The sequence below is a fragment of the Boleophthalmus pectinirostris genome, unplaced genomic scaffold, assembly GCF_026225935.1.
Source record: "Boleophthalmus pectinirostris isolate CB_2022bp ecotype Guang Dong unplaced genomic scaffold, ASM2622593v1 HiC_scaffold_15, whole genome shotgun sequence".
In the NCBI taxonomy this organism is placed as follows: domain Eukaryota; kingdom Metazoa; phylum Chordata; class Actinopteri; order Gobiiformes; family Gobiidae; genus Boleophthalmus; species Boleophthalmus pectinirostris.
In genome coordinates this window covers 32,450,931-32,472,357 of record NW_026571070.1, presented here as the reverse complement: position 1 = coordinate 32,472,357, position 21,427 = coordinate 32,450,931, and the positions used below count along the sequence as shown (strand labels likewise).

General features: G+C 36.8%; 2 protein-coding genes across 10 annotated transcripts in view; both read left to right on the top strand.

Annotated features, from left to right (window-relative positions):
- LOC110165553 (microtubule-associated protein 4) overlaps positions 1 to 15,301 on the top strand; it is a 171,525-nt gene extending 156,224 nt beyond the window's left edge. For 7 of the 8 annotated variants that reach the window (XM_055150711.1, XM_055150712.1, XM_055150709.1 and 4 more), the window contains 4 exons: positions 2,112 to 2,193; positions 2,325 to 2,437; positions 7,142 to 7,298; positions 8,742 to 8,884. In XM_055150711.1, coding sequence (XP_055006686.1) covers positions 2,112 to 2,193; positions 2,325 to 2,437; positions 7,142 to 7,298; positions 8,742 to 8,749 — 360 coding nt within the window. In that variant the 3' untranslated portion in view covers positions 8,750 to 8,884. Of the gene's footprint in view, positions 1 to 2,111; positions 2,194 to 2,324; positions 2,438 to 7,141; positions 7,299 to 8,741; positions 8,885 to 8,910 lie in introns of those variants that run through there. The other variant, XM_055150708.1, reaches the window with a different exon arrangement.
- A 1,708-nt stretch (positions 15,302 to 17,009) lies between these two features.
- Positions 17,010 to 21,427, top strand: part of ift74 (intraflagellar transport 74) — a 34,692-nt gene continuing 30,274 nt past the window's right edge. For both annotated transcript variants that reach the window (XM_055151151.1, XM_055151150.1), the window contains exons 1-5: positions 17,010 to 17,303; positions 18,448 to 18,566; positions 19,167 to 19,308; positions 20,048 to 20,096; positions 20,176 to 20,274. In XM_055151151.1, the coding sequence (XP_055007126.1) occupies positions 18,453 to 18,566; positions 19,167 to 19,308; positions 20,048 to 20,096; positions 20,176 to 20,274 (404 nt within the window). In that variant the 5' untranslated portion in view covers positions 17,010 to 17,303; positions 18,448 to 18,452. The remainder of the gene's footprint in view (positions 17,304 to 18,447; positions 18,567 to 19,166; positions 19,309 to 20,047; positions 20,097 to 20,175; positions 20,275 to 21,427) is intronic.

The following is a 21,427-nucleotide window of genomic DNA, read 5'->3' as shown; positions in this document are numbered from 1 at the left end:
TTAGTGTTTCCTCCTCTAGCACCTGCTCTAGCCCCTGTGTCTCTAACCCTACGTGCTGGTGACTTCTCCATCTCTCTCCTCTTCCTGTCCTCTCCTGTGTCCACCCTGTCCTACTTCCTGTCACATGACCCGCCCCGTGCCCCGCCCCCTCCTGCTGCCGTGCCGTGTTTGTCCGTGTAGGTTCAGATAGTCTCCAAAAAACTGGACTTCAGCCACGTCACCTCACGCCTGGGCTCCAAGGACAATCTGAAGCATGTGCCCGGTGGAGGGAACGTAAGTACTGTCCGCTCCCCCAGCAGCGGGAATCCAACCGGCAACCTCAGAAAGAAGCTGAGAGGGACTGGTCAGGCAGCATGCTGGCAAACTAAACCCACCCAATCCCCTGCAGCTCCTTGCTCTCCTTCTGTGTTGTTACTAACTCAACTAGACATCTGACATTATTTTCTGACTTCTTCTCAAAGTTTTTTCTGCGTGCATCTGCTAAACTTTTCTGCACAAACACAAATAAATTCTACTGATGATGGGTGGGACAAAAATGAACATGTATTTGCAGTGGTTGAAGACTCAATTTTGTTAAGTAAAAGTTCTGATACTGGAACAAAATATATTCAAGTCAAAGTAAAAATATCACATGACAAAACTACTTAAGTAAAGTATTAAAATACCCATTTAAAATGGATTGAATGTAAAAGTATTTCATGCAGATATTGAGATCTAATAAAACTTGCTCAAACTACAAACATGTTGAAAATAAACCCTCAGCTTTTTCAGCAGGTCTTAGACAGTACTTTTAAAATACTTTTATTTTTCAGTCGTTTCCAAAAATGTACTGCAGTAGAAAGTACAGCTACCTGCTCCCAGATGTAGTGAAGTAAAGACAAAGATAAAATCTACTTAAGTAAAGTACAAATACCACAATTTTTTACTTTTTTTTACTGCTTTTACTTTGTTACATTCCACCTTAATACAGGTTGACCCAAAAAAAGTGACATAATTTTCATCATCATTATCTTGACAAGTACTAAGTCTAGCTCAGTGATGATGTTGATGTTGGTACCAGATCCTTTAGCCCTGCATAATCAGCTGAACTCTTTATATTTTTGGTACCAAGTCCAAATATTTTTGCCAATTGGTGAAGTTTTTCCAACTTCAACTTTTTTGTTGCATTGAAGTTGCACAGTCTTGGGTGAGTGTGTGCGACGCAAAATGAGTGTCTCATCTGAAAACAGAACAAAAATAAAACAGTAAATATAAAATCTTGATCTGTTTCTATACATTCTCTGAAAGTCTCAGGTTATTTCAACCAGAATTGACAAAATTATTGGCCTGCAAAATGATGTCAACATTTTTGGAACAGCTTGTATATTTGAATTACAGACAATAAACTATACTTTGCATTTTTCATTCTTTGGAAACTTAAATTAAAGCAACATCATGTAACTTTCTGAAGGGTGGCACCTCACCTGTGTCAATCCATAGACACAGAAAGTTAAAATTATACTTTGGAACATTTTTGCTATAGATATATTGTAGGCCACACTGTGGAAGATGATAACCAAAGGAAAGGCACTTCCATGGAGACGAACAGCAAAGTTATGAGTCAGGTTTGTGGAGATGCAAGCCTCTCACAGTGAGGAAATGTTGAATAGAAATGTTTCAGTGCAATAAACACAACCAAAAACATGATTCTTTTAGTCTATATGTTAGGTAAAAAGTTAGTGGGCCTTTTTACATTTTTAGATTCACTTCTCATCAATAACACTCATCAAAACAGTTGTGTAAACACCAGCATACTTTTCCAAACTAATGCATTTAGTCATAGCTTTATTTTCTTTTTGAGAGTTAAATTAAACTTTCTACTTTCTAATCCTCCTACCATTGCCAGTTTTACTCCATGCTCCATAAAACAGATTGAATCCCACTCATTCTGTTTGCACTCTGCGGCCGAACTGTAATATGTAAACTCTGGGAACTGAAATGGATGTAGGATGGTAATAAAATAGTAATGTAGTAAAACAGTGATTGGAACCTACATACAGGCTAATGCAGTGTATTTGTGACAGCTCGTTGACAGATGTAAAAGCACGGCTGATGATTTGTGTGTGCGACAGGTGCAGATCACAAACAAGAAGGTGGACCTGAGCAAAGTGACCTCCAAGTGCGGCTCCAAAGACAACATCAAGCACAAGCCTGGTGAGTCGAGTCCGGCCCGGGTGAACTACGGAGATGTGTCTGTGTGTAGCAGTAGTAGTTGATTCCCAAATGAGTGAAAATGCGAGCGTTGTGCTTATGTAACAGTCTGCGTCCTGTTTGTGCCCGGACAGGAGGAGGGGACGTGAAGATCGAGTCTCACAAAGTCAACTACAAAGACAAGGTTCAGTCCAAAGTGGGTTCTCTGGACAATGTGGGTCACAGTCCTGGAGGAGGCAACGTCAAGGTGAGACATTACAGAACATTTTTACATTATTATATATATACTGGAAATCTGTGTCTTTATGTTAAACTGCATCCCACTAAACCTGAGCAAAATAAGAAGTTTTCGTATATTCTTCTTTTTTATAATTATTAAAGACAGTAGAATGTAACATTAAAAACACAATAAGAAGCATGAAAACAAGACACAAAAACATAAAACAATAACTAAAACAAATTACACACACACATATATATAAGTTAATAAAACTAAAATGAATGTGTTAGTGCAGCACAACAATACTGCTCGGCCCCCTGTTATTTATATTTTGGCCTATTTATAAGTTAATTTTCCTTTCTTTTTTTCTTTTTTCCCCCCCATTTTTAATAAACACTTTTAGTCACTTAAATAATATTATTTTCTCTATCATCATTTCCTTTCATCATCTTTTTTTTTTTTTACTACAATCTTATAGCATCGTTTTATTATTAGGTATTTCCATTTTCTTCCTCCCTTTCTTTCCTTTCTATTTTCATTTATTTATTTTTATTATGATTTTTTTTTTATTTTTTATAAATTATAAATTGTTTTAAGGATTACCTATATCAGGGGTCTCCAAACTTTTTTCCTCTGGTGAGCTCCTTTACAAAATGAAAATACCAGAGAGCTCCTCGTATTAGCGGTCACAGGAAATGGAGTAAATAGAAAAGAGTAAAAAGAGCCTTAGATGAGATACAGTTTGATGCCTAAAACATTTGAACAACTATGATCTATTTATTAGTGTGCTGGGTGTCAGAATGATACAATTGCAATGGTAACAGGCATTTAATTAAATCAGATTTTATTATTTAGCACAGTACGTATTGATTCACAGTTCCCTTGGTGAGCTGCTTGGAAGGGGGAGGAGAGCTACAGACTGGAGACCCCTGATCTATATTGTCTTTTCCTGTATTCTATTGATTCAGCTTCTGTTCTGCTACAAAATGCAATTAAAAAAGCTTTAATTAACACGTGAATCACACCGCTTTGAAACATGGACTTCATTTTAGGCTAGTTTTAAAGACATCCTATGTAACTTTTCTGGTGGGCTGTTTACTATCTACTTGTCTCCATGGAGATATTATTTTGTTGCAATGTTCCACAGTATGGCATTATTGCAGTATAGCATCTTATCTACCTCCAGGGTAGCTGCGAGGTCTTAAAAGTCTAAAAAAGCCTTAAATTTTGTTGTCCAAATCTTATTTTTTTCACAAAGTTCTTAAAGTTCATTAGCCTATTTTTTTGTATACTCAACCGGGCTGCAGTGCAATGTTAAATGGAGGAAGGAAAAAATTCAACAACGTGAAATAACAGTACATGAATGAATGTTTAATTTGGAGTATGTACAAACAATACTTAGTTTTTTGCGCCAGCAGCAACTGTAATCAGTTCCGTCTACACTGCCCAAAACGCAAAATTCTGGTCAGATCTGCTCACGTCGTGTACGCGTTTACATCACATACATCACCAACTAGTCGCCTGACATGCACCCAATCGAATTTCACACACATTTGCATCACCATTTGTACGCAGATTTTCTCCTGAAAACATTAGTCTAAAAGCGGAATAAAAACTGAAGACGCTACACCACTTTGTTGTCTCCAGTTAGGACCGTCATCATATAAACGTAGCCTTAGATTCTAGATATAGCACTGTAATTGGTTAGTCATTATTAGAATTAGATCTGGTGTTTTTCGCCGCATAATGGGTACAACGTTGGTCTTCATTTTCATTTAAGTGGTCTTAAAAAAGTCTTAAATTTTGGGTAGTCAAACCCGGGGACATCCTGATCTCCATGAAGACAACAACAATAACAAAAAAACACCATTAATAAAACACAATGAATGCGAGATGGCTGCCACACTGTAGAGCATTCTAGACAAAGTACATACATCTCCATGGAGAGCAGAAAAGTTGCATAGTGCACCTTTATGACACAATTTAATTTTATATACGCTAAAACCAGTATTTTCCATTTTTCAGGTACATTTCTAACTGCTTTGAATTTACTTGTTGCATCTTATATTCCATATTTCTGAAGAATTTTTTTTATAGCACGTTACATAAGACAGCTTTAGCAGATTTAGTTTTGTGTGTTTGTGTGTCTACATCCATAATATTAATGTGCGTCATTGACTTTCCATTATTGTTGTTTGTCTTTTAATCTGAAACAGCCTCTTTTTTAGCAGCTACTAACCATCCTGTATACTTTTAACCTGGACTAACTCAATTAAATCGCCCTGTTCCTGTAATATTTGGGTGAAATCTCTGTACTCCAGAGGCAGTAGTTGTGGCTGCCCCTTTCCCCTCAGCCTATCTCCACATCCCTGTATCCTCTCACTCCTCTCACTCCTGTATCCTCTGCATGAGCTCACCGTTATTGTTCATATTTTAGTCCCAGGAATCGTTTTAAGTGAACACCTGAAAGTAGCGTCGGTCTAAAAATAACCACAAAGGACCAGTGGAGTCTAATCTGGCACATCAGCGTCTGCATCGCCTACAGTGCTTTTTAAACTTCAAACTCCATTTTGATACTAAAGAAAAGGCTCTAAACTAATTTTCATAGCACAGCGGTGATGGAAAACATGCCTTTTTGACAATAGAATGCAATCTTAAAGTAATGGTTGTTTTTTAAATATTCTATCATGTGGTCTTGTGCTCGTTCTCATAAACTGTAGATCAAGAACATTCTAAAACTATTCAGGAAACGTCCCATTTTGTCTTGTATATGGATTTTTTTTCTTTTTACAATAGCTATACTTGTTTAAATGAGTATCTACTTTCAGTACTGGTGCAATTATCGATTAGTATCTGGGTATTGATATTAGGGGTGGGACGATATACAATTTCCGCAAGATGAGATGAGACTGGATCTACGAGAACGAGACTTAACAAGATTTTGACATCATTTACTGTAAATAAATTGTGCTGTAACGTTCCTAAATTTATTCTCACTGATTGTTCTGTTACTTACTATTTTCATTGTAGCACTGCTTTTTGTGACTGCAGCATCTCAAAAATTAATTTTGCCAGATTTTTTTTATCCAATCCAAACGTAAAAAAATCTCGAGATAATTTTCCTCGTGCGTCCTCGATCTTGTGACAGTTTTCTCTTGTGAGATCTTGTGGCACGAGATCTTGTACCATTCCTAATTGATACTTTTAGCTACCCTAAGTGGGACTATAATAATTATTAGATTTTTATAGCCCTAATCCTATTATTGAATAGCTCTGTGAAGTACTGATGAACCACAGCATAAAGTACTACAGTATTTAAGAATGTACTGTCATGTATTTGAACAATGGCTTTCTGATAAGTAAATCAAGAACTTTTGAGAATAAAAATGCATTTTTCATGTCAGTTTTACAATATTCTGACCAAAACCAATGCTTAAAGAAACCTGTAAGTGAAACGATAGGGGATCACTGCCCCCTACAGGTCAGTGGTAATATTAGTTCATTTTTCATTGTCCGGTACTGAGCAGCCGAAACTATCAGGTATGAAAACAAACTCTTGGTCTGAAAAAAGAACCTAATAGCATATTTATATAAGAGTTGACTTTTTAAATGTCTTGAAAAGCACTTATTGTGAATCATTACGGTCAAAATAGAAAGAATTAAGATTTAAATGTGCCTAATGAATTATTTTGGTCATTTCATCTGCACTGAAATGGAAGGATCATGGTCTATGTAGTTTCCTCTGTTTTACTGCATTGTACTCTATATTACTGTAGTACATTTGAGCATACCACATCACAGTACTTCAGTTACATCTAAAGTAACAAGTGGGAGCGACATGTTCCAGTTTGTTCCTGTAAAATCAATCACCACATTTATCAACTGTAAAGAGAAAAGTATTTTCTAAAAACATATATTTTGGGAAAATTCAGATTTAAAAGTGCTTCTCAAGTCTTCTCAAGTTACACGGCTCAAGTCCGAGTCAAGTTCCGAGTCACTGACCTTCAAGTTCAAGTCGAGTTCCAAGTCTTAGTCCATTTTATCAAGTCAAGTCTCCAGTCCTAAAAATTGTGACTCAAGTCTGACTCAAGTCCAAGTCACGACTTACAAGTCCCCACCTCTGCCGTGTAGTGTACAGTATTGATTTTCAACCAGTGTGCAGGGGAACAAACACTATTGTGCCTTGGGAAAAAAATCTAATTTCAGTCAAAGTAGCTCACACGTTCAATGGATTGAATAATACACAAAAATCAAACTGATCAGTGTAAGCTAGTCACATTTTAAGTCACTTGAAGTTAACCGAGTTGTGTCGTAATAAGTGTGGTAGTTGTTTCAGTACACACTTCATATATTTTGTTTTAAATCCCTTTAATCCTAAACCTTCTCTCTTAAAACCACTCTACCCCTTCACTTTGCAGAAACCCTTTCACCTTTAATTCTACTTCCACTTTACCTCTCTGGTTTACTTGTATAATCAGTAATCAATCTTGTGCTCACTTTATTCTTTTGCGCAGTGCTTTTGTTTCTTGACACTATCACTGTTTTTTAAGTTCTTATTTTAGCCACACTTCATGACGTCACTTGTTTTGTTCTCTTCGTTTGGTCTGGCTCCAGTTTCAGTCCTAACACCTCTATTCTCTACAACTGAACAATCAAACATCAGAACTGCAGGACTGATTCTGAAGCCAGCCGCACCCCTCCCTCACCACTGACCCTGCTGTTTGTGTGTAGGCTGAGGGGGACCAGGAGCCAGAGGGCCAGGAGACAGGCCTGCCCACAGACGCGCCCGCCCCCCCCAGCCCCAGCGCCGAGGGGGGAGCGGCCCACCACAACGGCCTCTGTGAAGGGGAGGGGGCGCAGGCTCTGGACGCCCTCATCCCAGAGACAAGTGAGTACAGGGGGAGACTGACCACCACCATGACCAACTGAAGAAAGAAATATATAAGTGGATGTAAGACGTGGGAAGATGTTACATACTTGTTGATGTTTCTGTGTTTTTATATGTTTCCATTAGTTTTGTCCCGGGTAATCACTGTTTGTTTTACAACTCTTATAAGTGGATAGATCCAGTTTGCAGGGCTACTTAGTATTTCAAACTTATTGCTATGGTGACATTGGCTAGAAGTAACATAAATATGTGAAAATAATGCACTATAGCAAATAGTCAGCTTTCATTTTTTAATAGATCATTTTAATTATTTAATTAATTTTCAAGTGTTAAGTACATTTTGGGAGTAACACACCCGATAACAGAAAATGCACTACTGGATATTATATGTGGTCAGTTGTGCTACAACAGTACACAGTGTGTCCTTGTTAAATTGTAGACGAAGAAGTCAGCTTAAAGATGACCAAACCAAGACCAAGGTGACACTAAAAGCTACAAACAATAAATGTGTTTCCAGCACATTTTACAATATATACAGATAAAAAATGATTTCAATAGAGTTTAACATTCCCGCTTGCTCTGGTTCTGGAAATAACTTTCCATTCAGTTCTCCCATTAAATTCCCATGGAAATTTTAACTGTGAAGTGTTGAAAGGCACCACGGAAACTAACCTGCTATATTCTAACTATTATCCAGAACACGATTGTTTTCAGTCCAAAAGAACCAAAAAAACTGGCTAAATGTTTTTAAAGAACACGTGGTAAGCATAATACCCTTTTAAACATTCCTTTTCTAACTTATAATAATGGAAAATTGGAAAATACTTTAGAAACTACACCTCTTTCCAATGAGGCATTTAGGTGATGCTACTGTCAGCAACGTGAATCGACATTTAGAAAATAAACAAACAAAGTCCTTTTGCTCTGTGAATACTATGCTACCAGAGCCATGTGTTTACTGTGAACACATTTTGTCCACAGAATGAGTCCATGTGTAGTTTATGGACTTAAAAACTGCTCAGGAGTCTAGATTTTTATCTGTGACGCAACAATTTGGGCATTATGCGATCAAAGCATTTTTGAGGCAACTGTAGAGTAACTGATTGCTGAAACAGATGTTAATGAAACACAAAATACAACTGTAGGTAGGTTTTTGATGAAATTATATCTTTGGGTGGTCTTTAGTTTAGTTTAGTTTTTTAGTCTGTAGGAAAAATGAATAGGAAATTTACTTCTGGACCCTGGTGAGCGGTCATTTTTGAGATCCATTATGACCAAAACAATTATGATTATGATTTTGTCTAAGGTCTTACAAAACCCTGAAGCCCAATCACATCTTTAAAACCAAACATCTGAGCGTAGATTTCAGACATTGTGTTGTGTGTTCGTTCGTGTCCATGTAGAATGATCACCCCTCGCCGTCTTTGACTTCTTATGTTGCAGGCCTCTAATTCTCCTGTCCCTCTGCCCTCGACACCACCTCACCCCCCTTGTCACCCTCCTGTCACCCATCTCCTCCCCCTCTCACCCCTCCCGTACCTGTTTACATCACACCCCCCCTCCACCCCCCTCCCCCTCCATACCCCCTCCCTCTCTCACCCCTGTGCCGCAGATTGAGTTTTTCAAGCTCAACTTCCGCGGGAAAGCTCGCTCTCGCACGGACCACGGCGCTGACATCATCACCCGGCCCGCCCCCTCACCCGGACAACCGTCACCGCGGCAACCACAGCAGTAGCCCCACCTCCCTTCCACCCGGACGGCTCCTCCTCCTCGCCCCAGCGTCACCACCGCTCTCTCCCCCGACGGACGAACGCTCGGATTTGGCAGATTGCGTTAGCTTGTCTCCACCTCTCCCCTCAACTAATTATTATCGCAATTAATCTTGTCATTTAAATGTTGGATCAATATGGCAAAATGCAACTTTCTCAAATTCTTTTTTTCACTATTTCAAACTCAAATATTGTTTCTAATTCTGTAAGCTTATTACAAAAAAATGAATTTATTTGAATCAAAATTGAAAACGTTGTACTTCAAAATCTGATCTATCTGATAAGTAGTAGTACCAGTTTTCATTAGACCACAGTAAAGTATTCACATGAGGAATTTGGCAGGTTTTTATACCAGATGCCCTTCCAGAAAATTATTTAGCTACATAAAAATTGTATCAACTCTAAAGATACGCAAAGCAAACGTGTGCAGTTTTAGACAATTTTAAAAATGTATCCATGGGTTTCACAACAGAATGATGAGAAATTAGGATTGTTGCCATAGCGATTAACAAATTTGAATGGGTCCTGGAAATGTTGCATATAACAGGAACCCACGAAAGCTTTTACTACCACTGTGTCCAATATATTTTCCTGAATCTGAACTGTACCAGCGAAATCCACCTTCCCCCTTTGAATCAGCTGACCCAGTATGACTTCATGTACGGACAACCCCATTTGAAGTACTCCTCCATACTGCATATTAACCATACAGTAGTACATACAGTTGAACTTCACCGGTACCCCCTCGGACTTACCATCTGGTTGTGACAAAACGGTCGCCTATCCTACAATACTCAAACTCATAAACCTGCGTCCTACACTGCCAGTCAAACGTTTAGACACACTTTGACTTTTTTTTTTTTTTTTACATTTTTATGACTATTTACATTGTGGATTCTCATTGAAGGCATCAAAACTATAAACATATACACATATAGTAAACAAAAGTGTGAAGAACCTAAACCAATTCAGGAGACTCCATCATGAAACTCACTGAAAGAAAGTCAACACTGCAAAAAAGCTTGGCCAAAATGTAACATATAAACATTTAAATCTATCAGAAAATGATTTAAAAGTAGAGAAATTATCTGTCCACACAACAAGATTATCTTATTTGACAAGTTCTCTTAAAATAAACAACCTCTAGGCTAGAATTAACCCGTCTCTGGTCAAGTAAGTAGATAATAAATCTGAAAACAAGATGAATAACCTGATATAAGTTTTAAAATCTTGGCCAGATCAGAGAAATTTGCAGTGTCAACAAAGCAAAGGGTAGCTACTATGAGCAGTTTATAATCTAAAATCTAAATTGTTTTTGTTTACTATATAATTCCATAGATCTCGCTTCATATTTTTGATGTAGAAAGTTGTAAACATGAAGAAAAAAACGTTGAATTCAACCAGAGGGTGTGTCCAAACTTTTGACTGGTACTGTAAATCTCGTGCACATTTCAAACCGCTCGCCTGTTTTTCCTCGTACTAGTGCTGACGTGAAATCGTGTAACGTCTGTGTTTTTGATTTTATTAGAATTTCATTTAAGACTGTTGTTAAATTTCGTATAGTTTTAGCGATTTCAGGTTGGGTTTTTTTCACAGAAACACGCACAGGATTCCGTACACCGTAAGCACACGAGTAGGAAGAGGAATGCGAGAATGGAAGTCTGTTCAGAGGAAACAGGAAGTAGATTTTGGAAGAGAAAGTGACTCGAAGGACGTTTCCTAAGTGAAAGGAAGTATGTCCTGTATGCAGAGGTGGGTAGTTTAGTCAGAAATGTACTCGAGCAAGAATACTGTTACTTCAGAATGGTTTTAATCAAGTAGAAGTACAAAATAGTGGTCCTAAGAATCACTCAAAGTCAAAGTTTCTTTCTAATTTTTTTAAGGAAACTACTAGTCAAATAAGAGAAAGATCTGGACTTAATATCTGATTTATAATTTGAAGTTGATGTAATTTGAAAGAAAACTGTAATTAATGCATAAAATCTGGTATTTTCAAAGGCTAGACCTAAAAATGAAACAAACTAAATCATATATTTTACTTACATAAAGCTTTTGTCACTTTTCAATTATTATAATTTTTTTATTTTTTATTTTGAGTTTGTGCAAAGAGAGAATCAATAATCATACACATACACCATATACATTGTAAACAACAGAAAAGCACATTTCTTGAAAAGGAGTTGGTAGAAGAAAAACTTATCAACCCACCACTGTTCATTACATAGTTTAAAAAAATAAAAAATTATATGCTTGCTTCTGTACATTAATGTCGAAACTTTACAAATATTTACATATAGCAAAATAATTTAAATATTATACATACTAAATATAGTTTTAACCCAATTTCCTTTTTTTTTGTATTGTGCTGTGTTATGGTTGCACAAACTAATAATAATAATAAAGAAGGCACAGTTTATCGTTTATGATCGTATGAAAATAAACAAAATTTAGACTTACTCACACTGGGAAGAGGAACCACAACTTTTACACAAATAAGAGTACTGTGGCACTCTCAAATACCGTATATTAAGTACTTACTCGAGTAGATGTAACTGAGTACTACCCACCTCTGCTGTAAGTGCCTGTTGTCAGTAGGGAGTAGCGCTCTGCTTACCTGTGGAAAGTGAGAAAGTGAACGGCGTTACAGAAGCTGAAAGTTTGAAACGACGAGAGAAAGATTGTCGACAAAGCACCGAAGTTGGTTTCTAGCGTAGCCTCCAGCTGCCTTCTCCGCATGGCCACGTCTTCTGCTGTTGCGCACCGCCCCACCGAGTCTTTAAAGGCGCTGTACCTGATTTTGATCATCTAAAAAAACACGACAAACACAACTAGTTCATTTGAAGCAGTTTGCAGTTCTCCAAAGTTATGAGGTACAAGTTTAGAAGCGCTTTTCAGAAATTTCAGTGGTAGTGCTGACATCAACTAGCATGCTAACCACACACAACCTGATTCTCTGACAATTAAGCACTCTGTAATAATTATGCAACAGGTTTATTTTGATTTCAAGAGCTGCTTCTACGAAATATCTATACTGGAGCAAAACGTATGGAAAAGAAATCAGGTACGGAGCCCTTAAACGGCCACACCTTAGGATTTTTATCTCTTCATTCAAAAGCTGTCGTCAGTGATCTATGTTGGTGATTTAGCTGTTCTATGCATGCCTAAACATCAGGTAAAAGCAAAAAGAATAGAATTAAAAGTCAAATACAAGTAGTTAAGGCCACTATTTAAACCACTGAAAATATATAGGTTTTGTAAAACGTTTAATGCCAAAAAAAAAGTTATTTGTTTGAGTATTACATATAAAAACGTATATTGTAGCACCCCAGTACCTTAAAATAAGAGTGTAGCAGCTGACCCCACTGCTATGCACCAAAGGATAACACTGAATTCTTGCTGACTTTCTGCCTTATTGATTTTAAACCATATCTAATTACGTATTTGAATTCTTTTGAAAATTACAGTAATTTTAAAATCGACAGTTTAAAATCAACAAAACGTTTATTTGAATTTTCGCAAAAACCATGTACTCATCACATCATATATTAATATTTTTTCATAAAATTGTTTTCGCAATTTTTCACTAGCCTTGATATCATATTCTGCCTTCCTCGTTTTTAATTTTGCTTCTAAAAATTTAAAAGCACCTTAATGATCAAAGAGGTCTCGGAACAGAAGACCCTAAAATATTCAGATTTTCAAACAAAAACAAACTTTAATTCAAGTTTTTCTTCAATTTTCGCATGTGAATAGAGCAATAATGTATACACTTTATTTACCTTCCCATAACCATCCCTTTAACACCGAATATTACACACGTGAAATAATGCAGCTTGACTTTTATTTTATTTTTTTGTCACTGTCTCGCTAGTTCTTAAAACAATATTTTCCTGAACATTTAAATTTTAATATTTGCTTAAAAATATCTAGCAATGGGTCGAGCGGAGGGAGGGTTTTAGACAATGAATTTTACAGATTTCAGTTTCATGTATCCTGATGACGACGATGGTGGAATTCTTATTGGAATTTGAGCCCTTTTCGTTGGGAAGGGGCCGACGAAGTGCAAAGAATGTTTTTTTTTTTTTTTTGAGATATATTGTAAAAGACGCAACACTTTTGTATATTATTTATCGTTGTGGTCATGTTAGCCCTATGCTAGTTGTGCTCGGACAATTCGCAGAGGTGGAATTTTAATTTTGTTTTTTTTGGGAGAGAAAACTGGGATTTGTGTTTTGAGATTTCAAGCAGCTGGCGTGGTCTTTTCGTGTAGTCGGATAATCTACTCTGATTTTAACAACAATAACGTTTTTGTTTTTTGTTTTTTTCATTTGCGCTAGGCCAATATTTATACAAGGTTATCTCCATGGTGATTTAAATGACTTTACTAGCCTGTATACGTTTCCTGTATAGAGCAAAGGGGTTTAAATTGCCACAAAAATACTTAATTCTAGGGTGACCAGATGGGACATTCCCAGTTTTGAGCCCTGTGTCCCCCCAAAACCAGTGATTTGTCCCAGTTCAATTCAAGAAATATCCCAGATGTCCCTATTTTTGACCAATCTGATACTTGCCAACTGTAAAAAGAGACATAAATTAAATGAAGCTGCTTAAAAATGACTAAAAACACAAAGAAAATGACTACAAAGTTATTATTTTGTTAGATTTTCTGTCAACATGAATGAAATAAGAACAGTTTATTATTATTTTTCTCATGATTATTGTTTAAAAGTAATCATATGTAATGGATGTAAACAAAAATGTGAGCAAAATGTAAAGCAAAAAATAAAACTACTTTGAGTTCTGGTGATCTAGCAGGCAACCGAACTAATAAGAAAAGTTTCCAATCCATAACTCAAACAAATAGAGATGTGCATGTCTCAAGAATAATGGGGAAAAACAGACAATAATTATTAGGGATGTAACAATAATCAAAAAATCGTGATATTGTATCGTCAAAGTTCTTACAATAATATCGTGGATCATCACAATATATGGAATTACAAGTCAGTTTGCTTAAATTAAGAGTTATGGTGCAGCAATAGCTAATAAAACAGAGCAAACTACATAGACCATGATCCTTTGCTCCATTTCAGTGAAGCTTACATGAAGAAATAACAGTTCTAAACACTTTTAAGTCTTAGTTATTTTGGATTAAGTTTTGTAAAGGCATTTTAAGAGTTTTATTAGTAGTTTTGTTCACAGCCTTCACAAAATATTGCAATAAATATTGTATATCTCGTGAAAATATTGTACCGAGAGATCTGAATATTGTTACATCCCTAATCGTGAGCCTCCCCAACATATCGTGAGCTTTCCCGCGATATCGCAATAAATATCGTACTATTCATACCATGATGATATCGTATCCTGAGACTTGGATATCGTTACACCCCTAATAAATAAATTTAAACAAAACAAAAAAAATGGTGGCCTCAAACTCAAGTTCACCTAGGGCCATCTAATTGCTACCTCCGCCACTGCTCACATCAGTCGCAAATGGACTGAGTTCAGAACAGTTTTGCTTAATTATGACTCGTTTTACAATTTTATCATTACCAGTCCTCCCAAACCGAATATGTCCCGGCTTTTTATTTAGAAAATCTGGTCATCCTACTTAATACTTAATACTCCATTTTGACATGTCTTTAAGCAGTTAGCGCATTTATTTCTATAGACTAAAGGCTACACCACATGCACCAACAAATCTATCCAATGTATTTAATTCAACTACTTTTTTTTTAACTTAATTTGTTTTTTAGTTTTAAGAAATTCACAATGTTGTTTAAAAGGGAAAATACAATAGCGCGGACAGAACCTTAATAATTTATGATACAATCTCTCGCTATTACACATTGTGGGCTAAAACTACCCTTTCATTTGACCTATAACTTTAAAGTGTATGTACGTACGCTATAGGTCTGGCCCTGGACACATGCTACCCCCTGTGTGAAGACGCTAACGTTTGCCGCGCAGCGTGTGTGACGAAGCTACTGCACGCGTAGCCGCCGTTAGCATAACACTAGCTGAAGCCAGAGCATGCTACCAACTATGGGATGTAGTGTTAGCTAGAATTACTCTTTGTCATTTTTGAGAAAACTCCTCATTGTTTTTTGTGTTTTACTTTTTTTCATTAATTATGACTTTTATTTTCTTGGTTTGAACAAAGTGTTTATTGTGATTACTTGTTAATTAGTGATGTGATTATTAAACATGAATAAAATGAACTAAAACTCCCATTTGTACTTTGTCTCTGTTTTTTTTTATCACATTTCTGAGACTTGTAAATGTAATTGGAACAGGTGAAGATAGTAGAAATAATATGTATGTATTTATTTGTTTTGGATAAGCCCTTGAGATGTTTCATATAATAACAACTGAATATTATGAACCTACATGAATACAGTTAAAATGTCCCAGAGGATAATAGTACATAGACTGTATAAATCTTTGATTTAAACGTTTTTGAAACAGTCATAAAAGTAAGCACAGTGAATTGCACTGGGCAGGGTGACCAGATGTCCCTATTTACCCAGGACAGTCCCAGTCTTGAGCCCTGTGTCCCCTGTCCCAGCAGATTTATCCAAAATCAATAATTTGTCCCAGTTTTACACAAGAAATATCCCAGTTGTCCCTATTTTAAACCAATTTGATCTAAACCAGGACTAAACTGAGACTAAACCAGGACTACTTCAGGTTTAAATTAGGACTAAAACAGGACTATCACAATTTATAACTAATCTGATCCTTGTCAACAGTAAAGATTGACATAAAATTGTCATTTGTTTCACTAAAATACAGGAAACTGTTTGCGAATGACTATGGATGTAACAATATCCAAGTCTATGATATTTATTGCGATGTCGTGGGAAAGCTCATGATATGGTGGAGAGGCTCATGATAAGGGATGTAATAATATCCAAATCTCTCAGTACAATATTTTCACTATACACATCCCATGGTATGATATTTATTGATATATTTTGTGGAGGCTGAAGAGTTAAAACTGTTAATATGCTACTTTTTTCCCTCTTAAAATGTAAGACTATAAAGACTTAATCCAAAGAACTAAGACTTAAAAATGTTCTTTCTTCATGGGGTCTGCAAAGAGACTTGTAATTGGATATATTGTGATGGTCCATGATATTATTGTGAGAACTTTGATGATGCGATATCACAATATTTCAGTTATTGTTACATCCCTACAAATGACCATAAAGCAAAACAAATGTAGTCACAGAAGTCCATCACATTATGACTGACTGCACAATGCACACATGCTCTTTTCACAATTTTATTTATACCAAAGATCCCAACCTGAGTGTGCCCCAGTTTAGAATTTTGAAAATCTGGTCACCCGCTTTGGGCCAGTATTCTTATGTAGACATACTCTAACTATGTTATAATGTACTAAAACACGTCAGTCATTGGTTCATCATGCACTTTCAGCAGCTACATAGACTTACTGGTATTTAGACTAGTTTGATCAATAATAATAAAAATCAACATGACTAAAATAAGGATTTTCTTACAGCAGGTTTACAGACTGTACAGTTATCAACAGGGTGTCAAGGAATCGTCATTTTAAGCTCTAAATCAACACTTTACATCTAGAGAGTATAAGAAACTTGTTAAAGGACAAACTATATCATTTCAGAAAGTGCGGCAACCCCTTTACAGTTTTTCTCTTGTCTATGTGACAAACAAACGGCTTCATTCATTTCAGATGCATATTGCTGGTTTTCAGCCTTCAGAATGTGATGATGTAATACTCTCACATGGGAGCAAGAGACAGATTTTCCTGTTTATTACATCATTTCTATCAGCTACTAAACCCAAGACCTCACTGGATTGCAACAGAAATCTGCATTTAACAATATTAATTTTAGCTGCCCCCATCTGTATTAAATATTACTGGCCTATAGAATGTTGTGATCATCTGAAAACCAGTAATACCTAAACTGATACCATGTTTGTTTTCTGTTTTGTGTTATATTTTTTTGCTTTTTATATTAAAAACACATCTTGAGCTCGAACTGATCTAGTTTATTAAGCAAATTTAACTCCTACTTAGGCTTATTGGTATTTAGACGTGATTTATACCTAATAGAACTGTTTTTATACCTTTTTTGTCATATAATACCCTTTCCAACCTGTAGGGGCCAGCAGTGACTCCACACGTCACCTCTTTAAAGCCCGAAGAAGACGGTTGCTGTGGAAACGACAACATCTTCAGAAGGTACCGCTGACCATTATTTATCTGATCTAAAAAAGCATTTATTTCACGCACAGATAACTCCACCTCTCCAAAACACATTTATGCGTTTTATACTTTTAAGACTATACGAAAAATACGTCAGGATTTAGCATTAGCCCGTAGATTGCGTAAAGAGAGGAGGAGAAGCTAACACGGGCTAATGCTATTGTGGATGCTAGCTGTTAACCTACATGAGACACGATTTTAATTTACTTTAACTTTATTTTAGGCATTAGATTTTAGTGTAAGTGCAATGTTTGACAGCTGTTTACCTTTTAGAATAACGATGATGCAAGAGAGTTTGCAGCTTGGGCTAAAACCTGACGATCGACGTTTAAATTAACTTTATTTTTGCCAAATCTGTCACTCGTGCCTATTTAGTGTTTGTTCATTTATGTGTTGAGAAATCTGAATTAAAATAAAGCAGTTACAGTGATTGAGTGTAAGTCAATGCTGTTTAAGATTCAATTTAGTGCTGAAAGAAGAATCGCAAGGGCTGCAGTTTTTGAAGCACCATCATTTCCTCCACAAACAACAAATAAAAACTGCTTATCCTGTAGTTTAGATCTGTAAACGTGTTCTGATCTGTGATTCTTGTATTCGTTTGTCACTTCAGTCTTTCTGTCAATTCTTGTGGACATGTTTAGAATGTAAACCTTGAAGAGAATCCTTTTATAAAAACATAAATCGTAAATTGTCACAATCACCACACTACATATGTTTCCCAAATTGCTGGTGGGATATTGGTGGGTTCAATGGTGCAGTTATTGTGCCCTTGAGCGAGACTCTTAATCCGCATTGCTTCTAGTGTTGAACTACACTGTGTGAGAGCAAACACGGGACAATGGATGGAAATTAGTCACTGGCTCCAATCTGACATGTTTACTAGAGACACAGAGATAGACAGATAGACAGAGCCAATAAGTCAATAATAGTTAATATAAATATGAACATAGATGAATAATGAGGTTCGAGCTGCCAGGAAATAGTCACATTGCTGCATTTCTTCTCACAGTATTACACATTTACGCTCTAAACCATTGCATCGATGACCCATGAGAACATTTTGACTGTACAACAATAGTGATTACATGACAGCTTCTGTGTGTGCTTTGTTTGTGTGCAGTTGTCATGGCGACTCAACGGCCTCCCTCTGGCATGGCTCGACCCGTGAGCAGGAGTGGATCTGGGAGACCCCCCACTGCAGTGCGGCCCCCTCCCACAGCCATACGAGTGGGCACCGGGGTAAGACTCACACTCATGTTAGAGAAAGAGCACATTATCCCTGAGAATCCTACATTCTTACCATGAGTTGCAAAGGGCTACAGATAAAACAGAGATGGTCCCACTGAAGAAAAACAAGTTTGGGCTGTTAGGCTAAGGATTTATCTCTGATGTTGTGATTAGATGTGATAGTCCTAAACATTATCTGGACTATACATGATCAATACTACATTTTTATTTGTATTCTCTATTTGGAAACCTTCATTAACCACATTTCATATGACTGAAATATAGGTATAGGCACAACCAAAACAAGGCTTCATTTGCAAAGGTCACATGATCTGAATCAGTGCTTCAAAACACCTTCCACTTGAAAATAACTCAGCCTCCGTGGAGCTGTGAGTTCCCTTATCTCTAATGACACAGAGACATATATTGCTGACAAACCTGTGAGCAAGAGGTAAAACAATCAAGTTCTCTGTTACGCACCCATGTACTCTGTATCAGTACTGCCCCCGGTGGTCCAAACAAAGCATCATTCACAGTCCACACTCAAATATAAGTCTCCTTCAGTGCACGCTTGGGAGAGTGTGAATCCTTTCCTCCGTGTATGTTTTTCAGATGGTCCCTGGTACAGGAGGTCTCTCTGGGATGAGAGGAGGGCTCCCTGTGGCTGTCCCTGGATTGTTAGCTGCTCAGATCAAAGTCACAGACAGACCTGTCACACAGCAGGGCCTCAGCGGCATGAAGACCGGAATGAAAGGTATACACTTCTGATAAGGGGTGTCAGAAGTATCGAAAATCAGATACTAACTGATACAAAACTAAAACTAGTATCAAGAGCTAGATTTTTATTTGAGCAGGTATTGATACAAAATGAATGATGCATTCACAGGACAGAAATGAAGCTTTCCTGAATGTGTTTAGAATGATGTAGAGCTGTATCAGTACAAGTAGAAGAGCACATAGACTAATATACACTCATGGACCACTATGGAACCTACCTGGACAGCTGAGGGACTACACACACACACATAAGACCACATGGGAATAGAAAAGAAAGTACCACTATTTAATGTTGAAAATCACATCTACCCCATCTCCTTTCTAAATAGAGTGTTCTTTTAATTATTATAATTGTCTACTTTTTGACAGAAAGTAGACTTGACTTTTTGTCAACCTGACAACACAGGTTGTCGGGTTGACAGGTGTACCAGGACCGGTACTAGAAACATGCACCACAGTTTGAGAAACATTGGTCTAAAAAAATATCTCACAAATGGTTGAATTAATAATAATTAATTGATACTACATAAACTAAGGTTGGTCTTGCCCAAGAACACAATGGCAGTATTTTGTGTGTGGATGGATGTTTCTACCAATTTATCCTCCAGAAATAGTATTACCTTTGAAAGTGTGAAAATGTGTACTTTTTCTTTTTTTTTTTTATGTAGAAATTTCAACTTTTTAAAATGTGAAATCCTCATATTATTTTCCATCAGGACCGCAGAGACAGATCCTGGATAAGTCCTACTACCTGGGCCTCCTCAGGTATCCTCACATTCTCAGTAACACATCTGTTTCCTGGCAGTGGAGTGGTTAACACCTTCTGTCTTCTGTATGTTTTTAGGAGTAAGAGCAATGAGCTGACCACAGAGACCAGCAAACTGCACAAAGAGATCGAGAACTTCAACCAGGAGAACTCCGTCTACCTGTCCTATGAGAAAACGTCAGCATACACAACCATATTTAAGGACACATATTATGCACTATTGACCTTTTTAAGCTTTTAACAGTGTTCTATTGTTGTCTCCTCATCATAAACATACCAGGGGTTGTTTTCAGAGATTGACCAATATGGGTTTCTCATGGCTAATGCTGATACTGATTAGAATGTAGAATATTTTTAGGCTGATGTGTAGAGCCGATTTGGATTATTTTTACCAAATTACGCCATTTTAATTTACAATAAACTTACCTACAGACTCTTTTTTACCTCAAACCTTCAAGATAACCACTCAAAACATAATTACACAGTTAACTATTCACATTTAAGTGTTTAACTAAGGCTTTGTGTGTATTTGTTAAGCTGCAGATCAACCAAAAGAAAATACTGGTCGATACTGGAGATTTAAGGCCACTAGCCAATTTTATACTGGCATATCTTTAGTTGTTTTTGTTTCATTAATCTATTTATCCAGAGTCATCTTCTCGGAGAACTCAAAAATGCTCTGTTTGCAGTTTGCCAGTTTTATTGCATCATAGATAAAATTCCAGACTTCTCCTGCACAGTTTTGAAGTCCTTAAACCATCACGGGACTCATTCTGTGGTCAAATTGTGTTCATTATAAACACATGGCTCTGTTAACACCTAAATACCTCACTGGAAACAGAGGTGCAGTTTAAAAATAATATTTTCAAACTGTCGACTCTTTTTTAGACATATTTAAGTTACAAAAAGTGAAATACTTATCCCAAAGTAACCAAAAGCTTAAAAGGAATGGCTGCATCATATGTGTCCTTCAAAGATACACTGCGTAACATTTCTAGTGGAGGGTCTGTCACTGGTTTGTCTCCATGCATGGAAATGTTATTGCTTTGTCTAGAATGTTCTACAGTTCATCTTAAACCTGTCTATCACAAATGAGACAAGCAGTTTACAGCACTATACTACATTACAGTTCAGATCTGCGGAGAGTCGCCCCTGAAATTATTGTGTTTTTGAGCAATAGAAACACCTGTAATAAATAAACTCTAGATGGATGTTTAATGTCATATCATGGAACATTCCAGGCAAAGCAAAAACAGCTCTATGGAGACAAGTAGAGGACCCTCCACCAGAAAAGTTCTGCAGTTCACCTTTAAAATGAATTAGAATAATG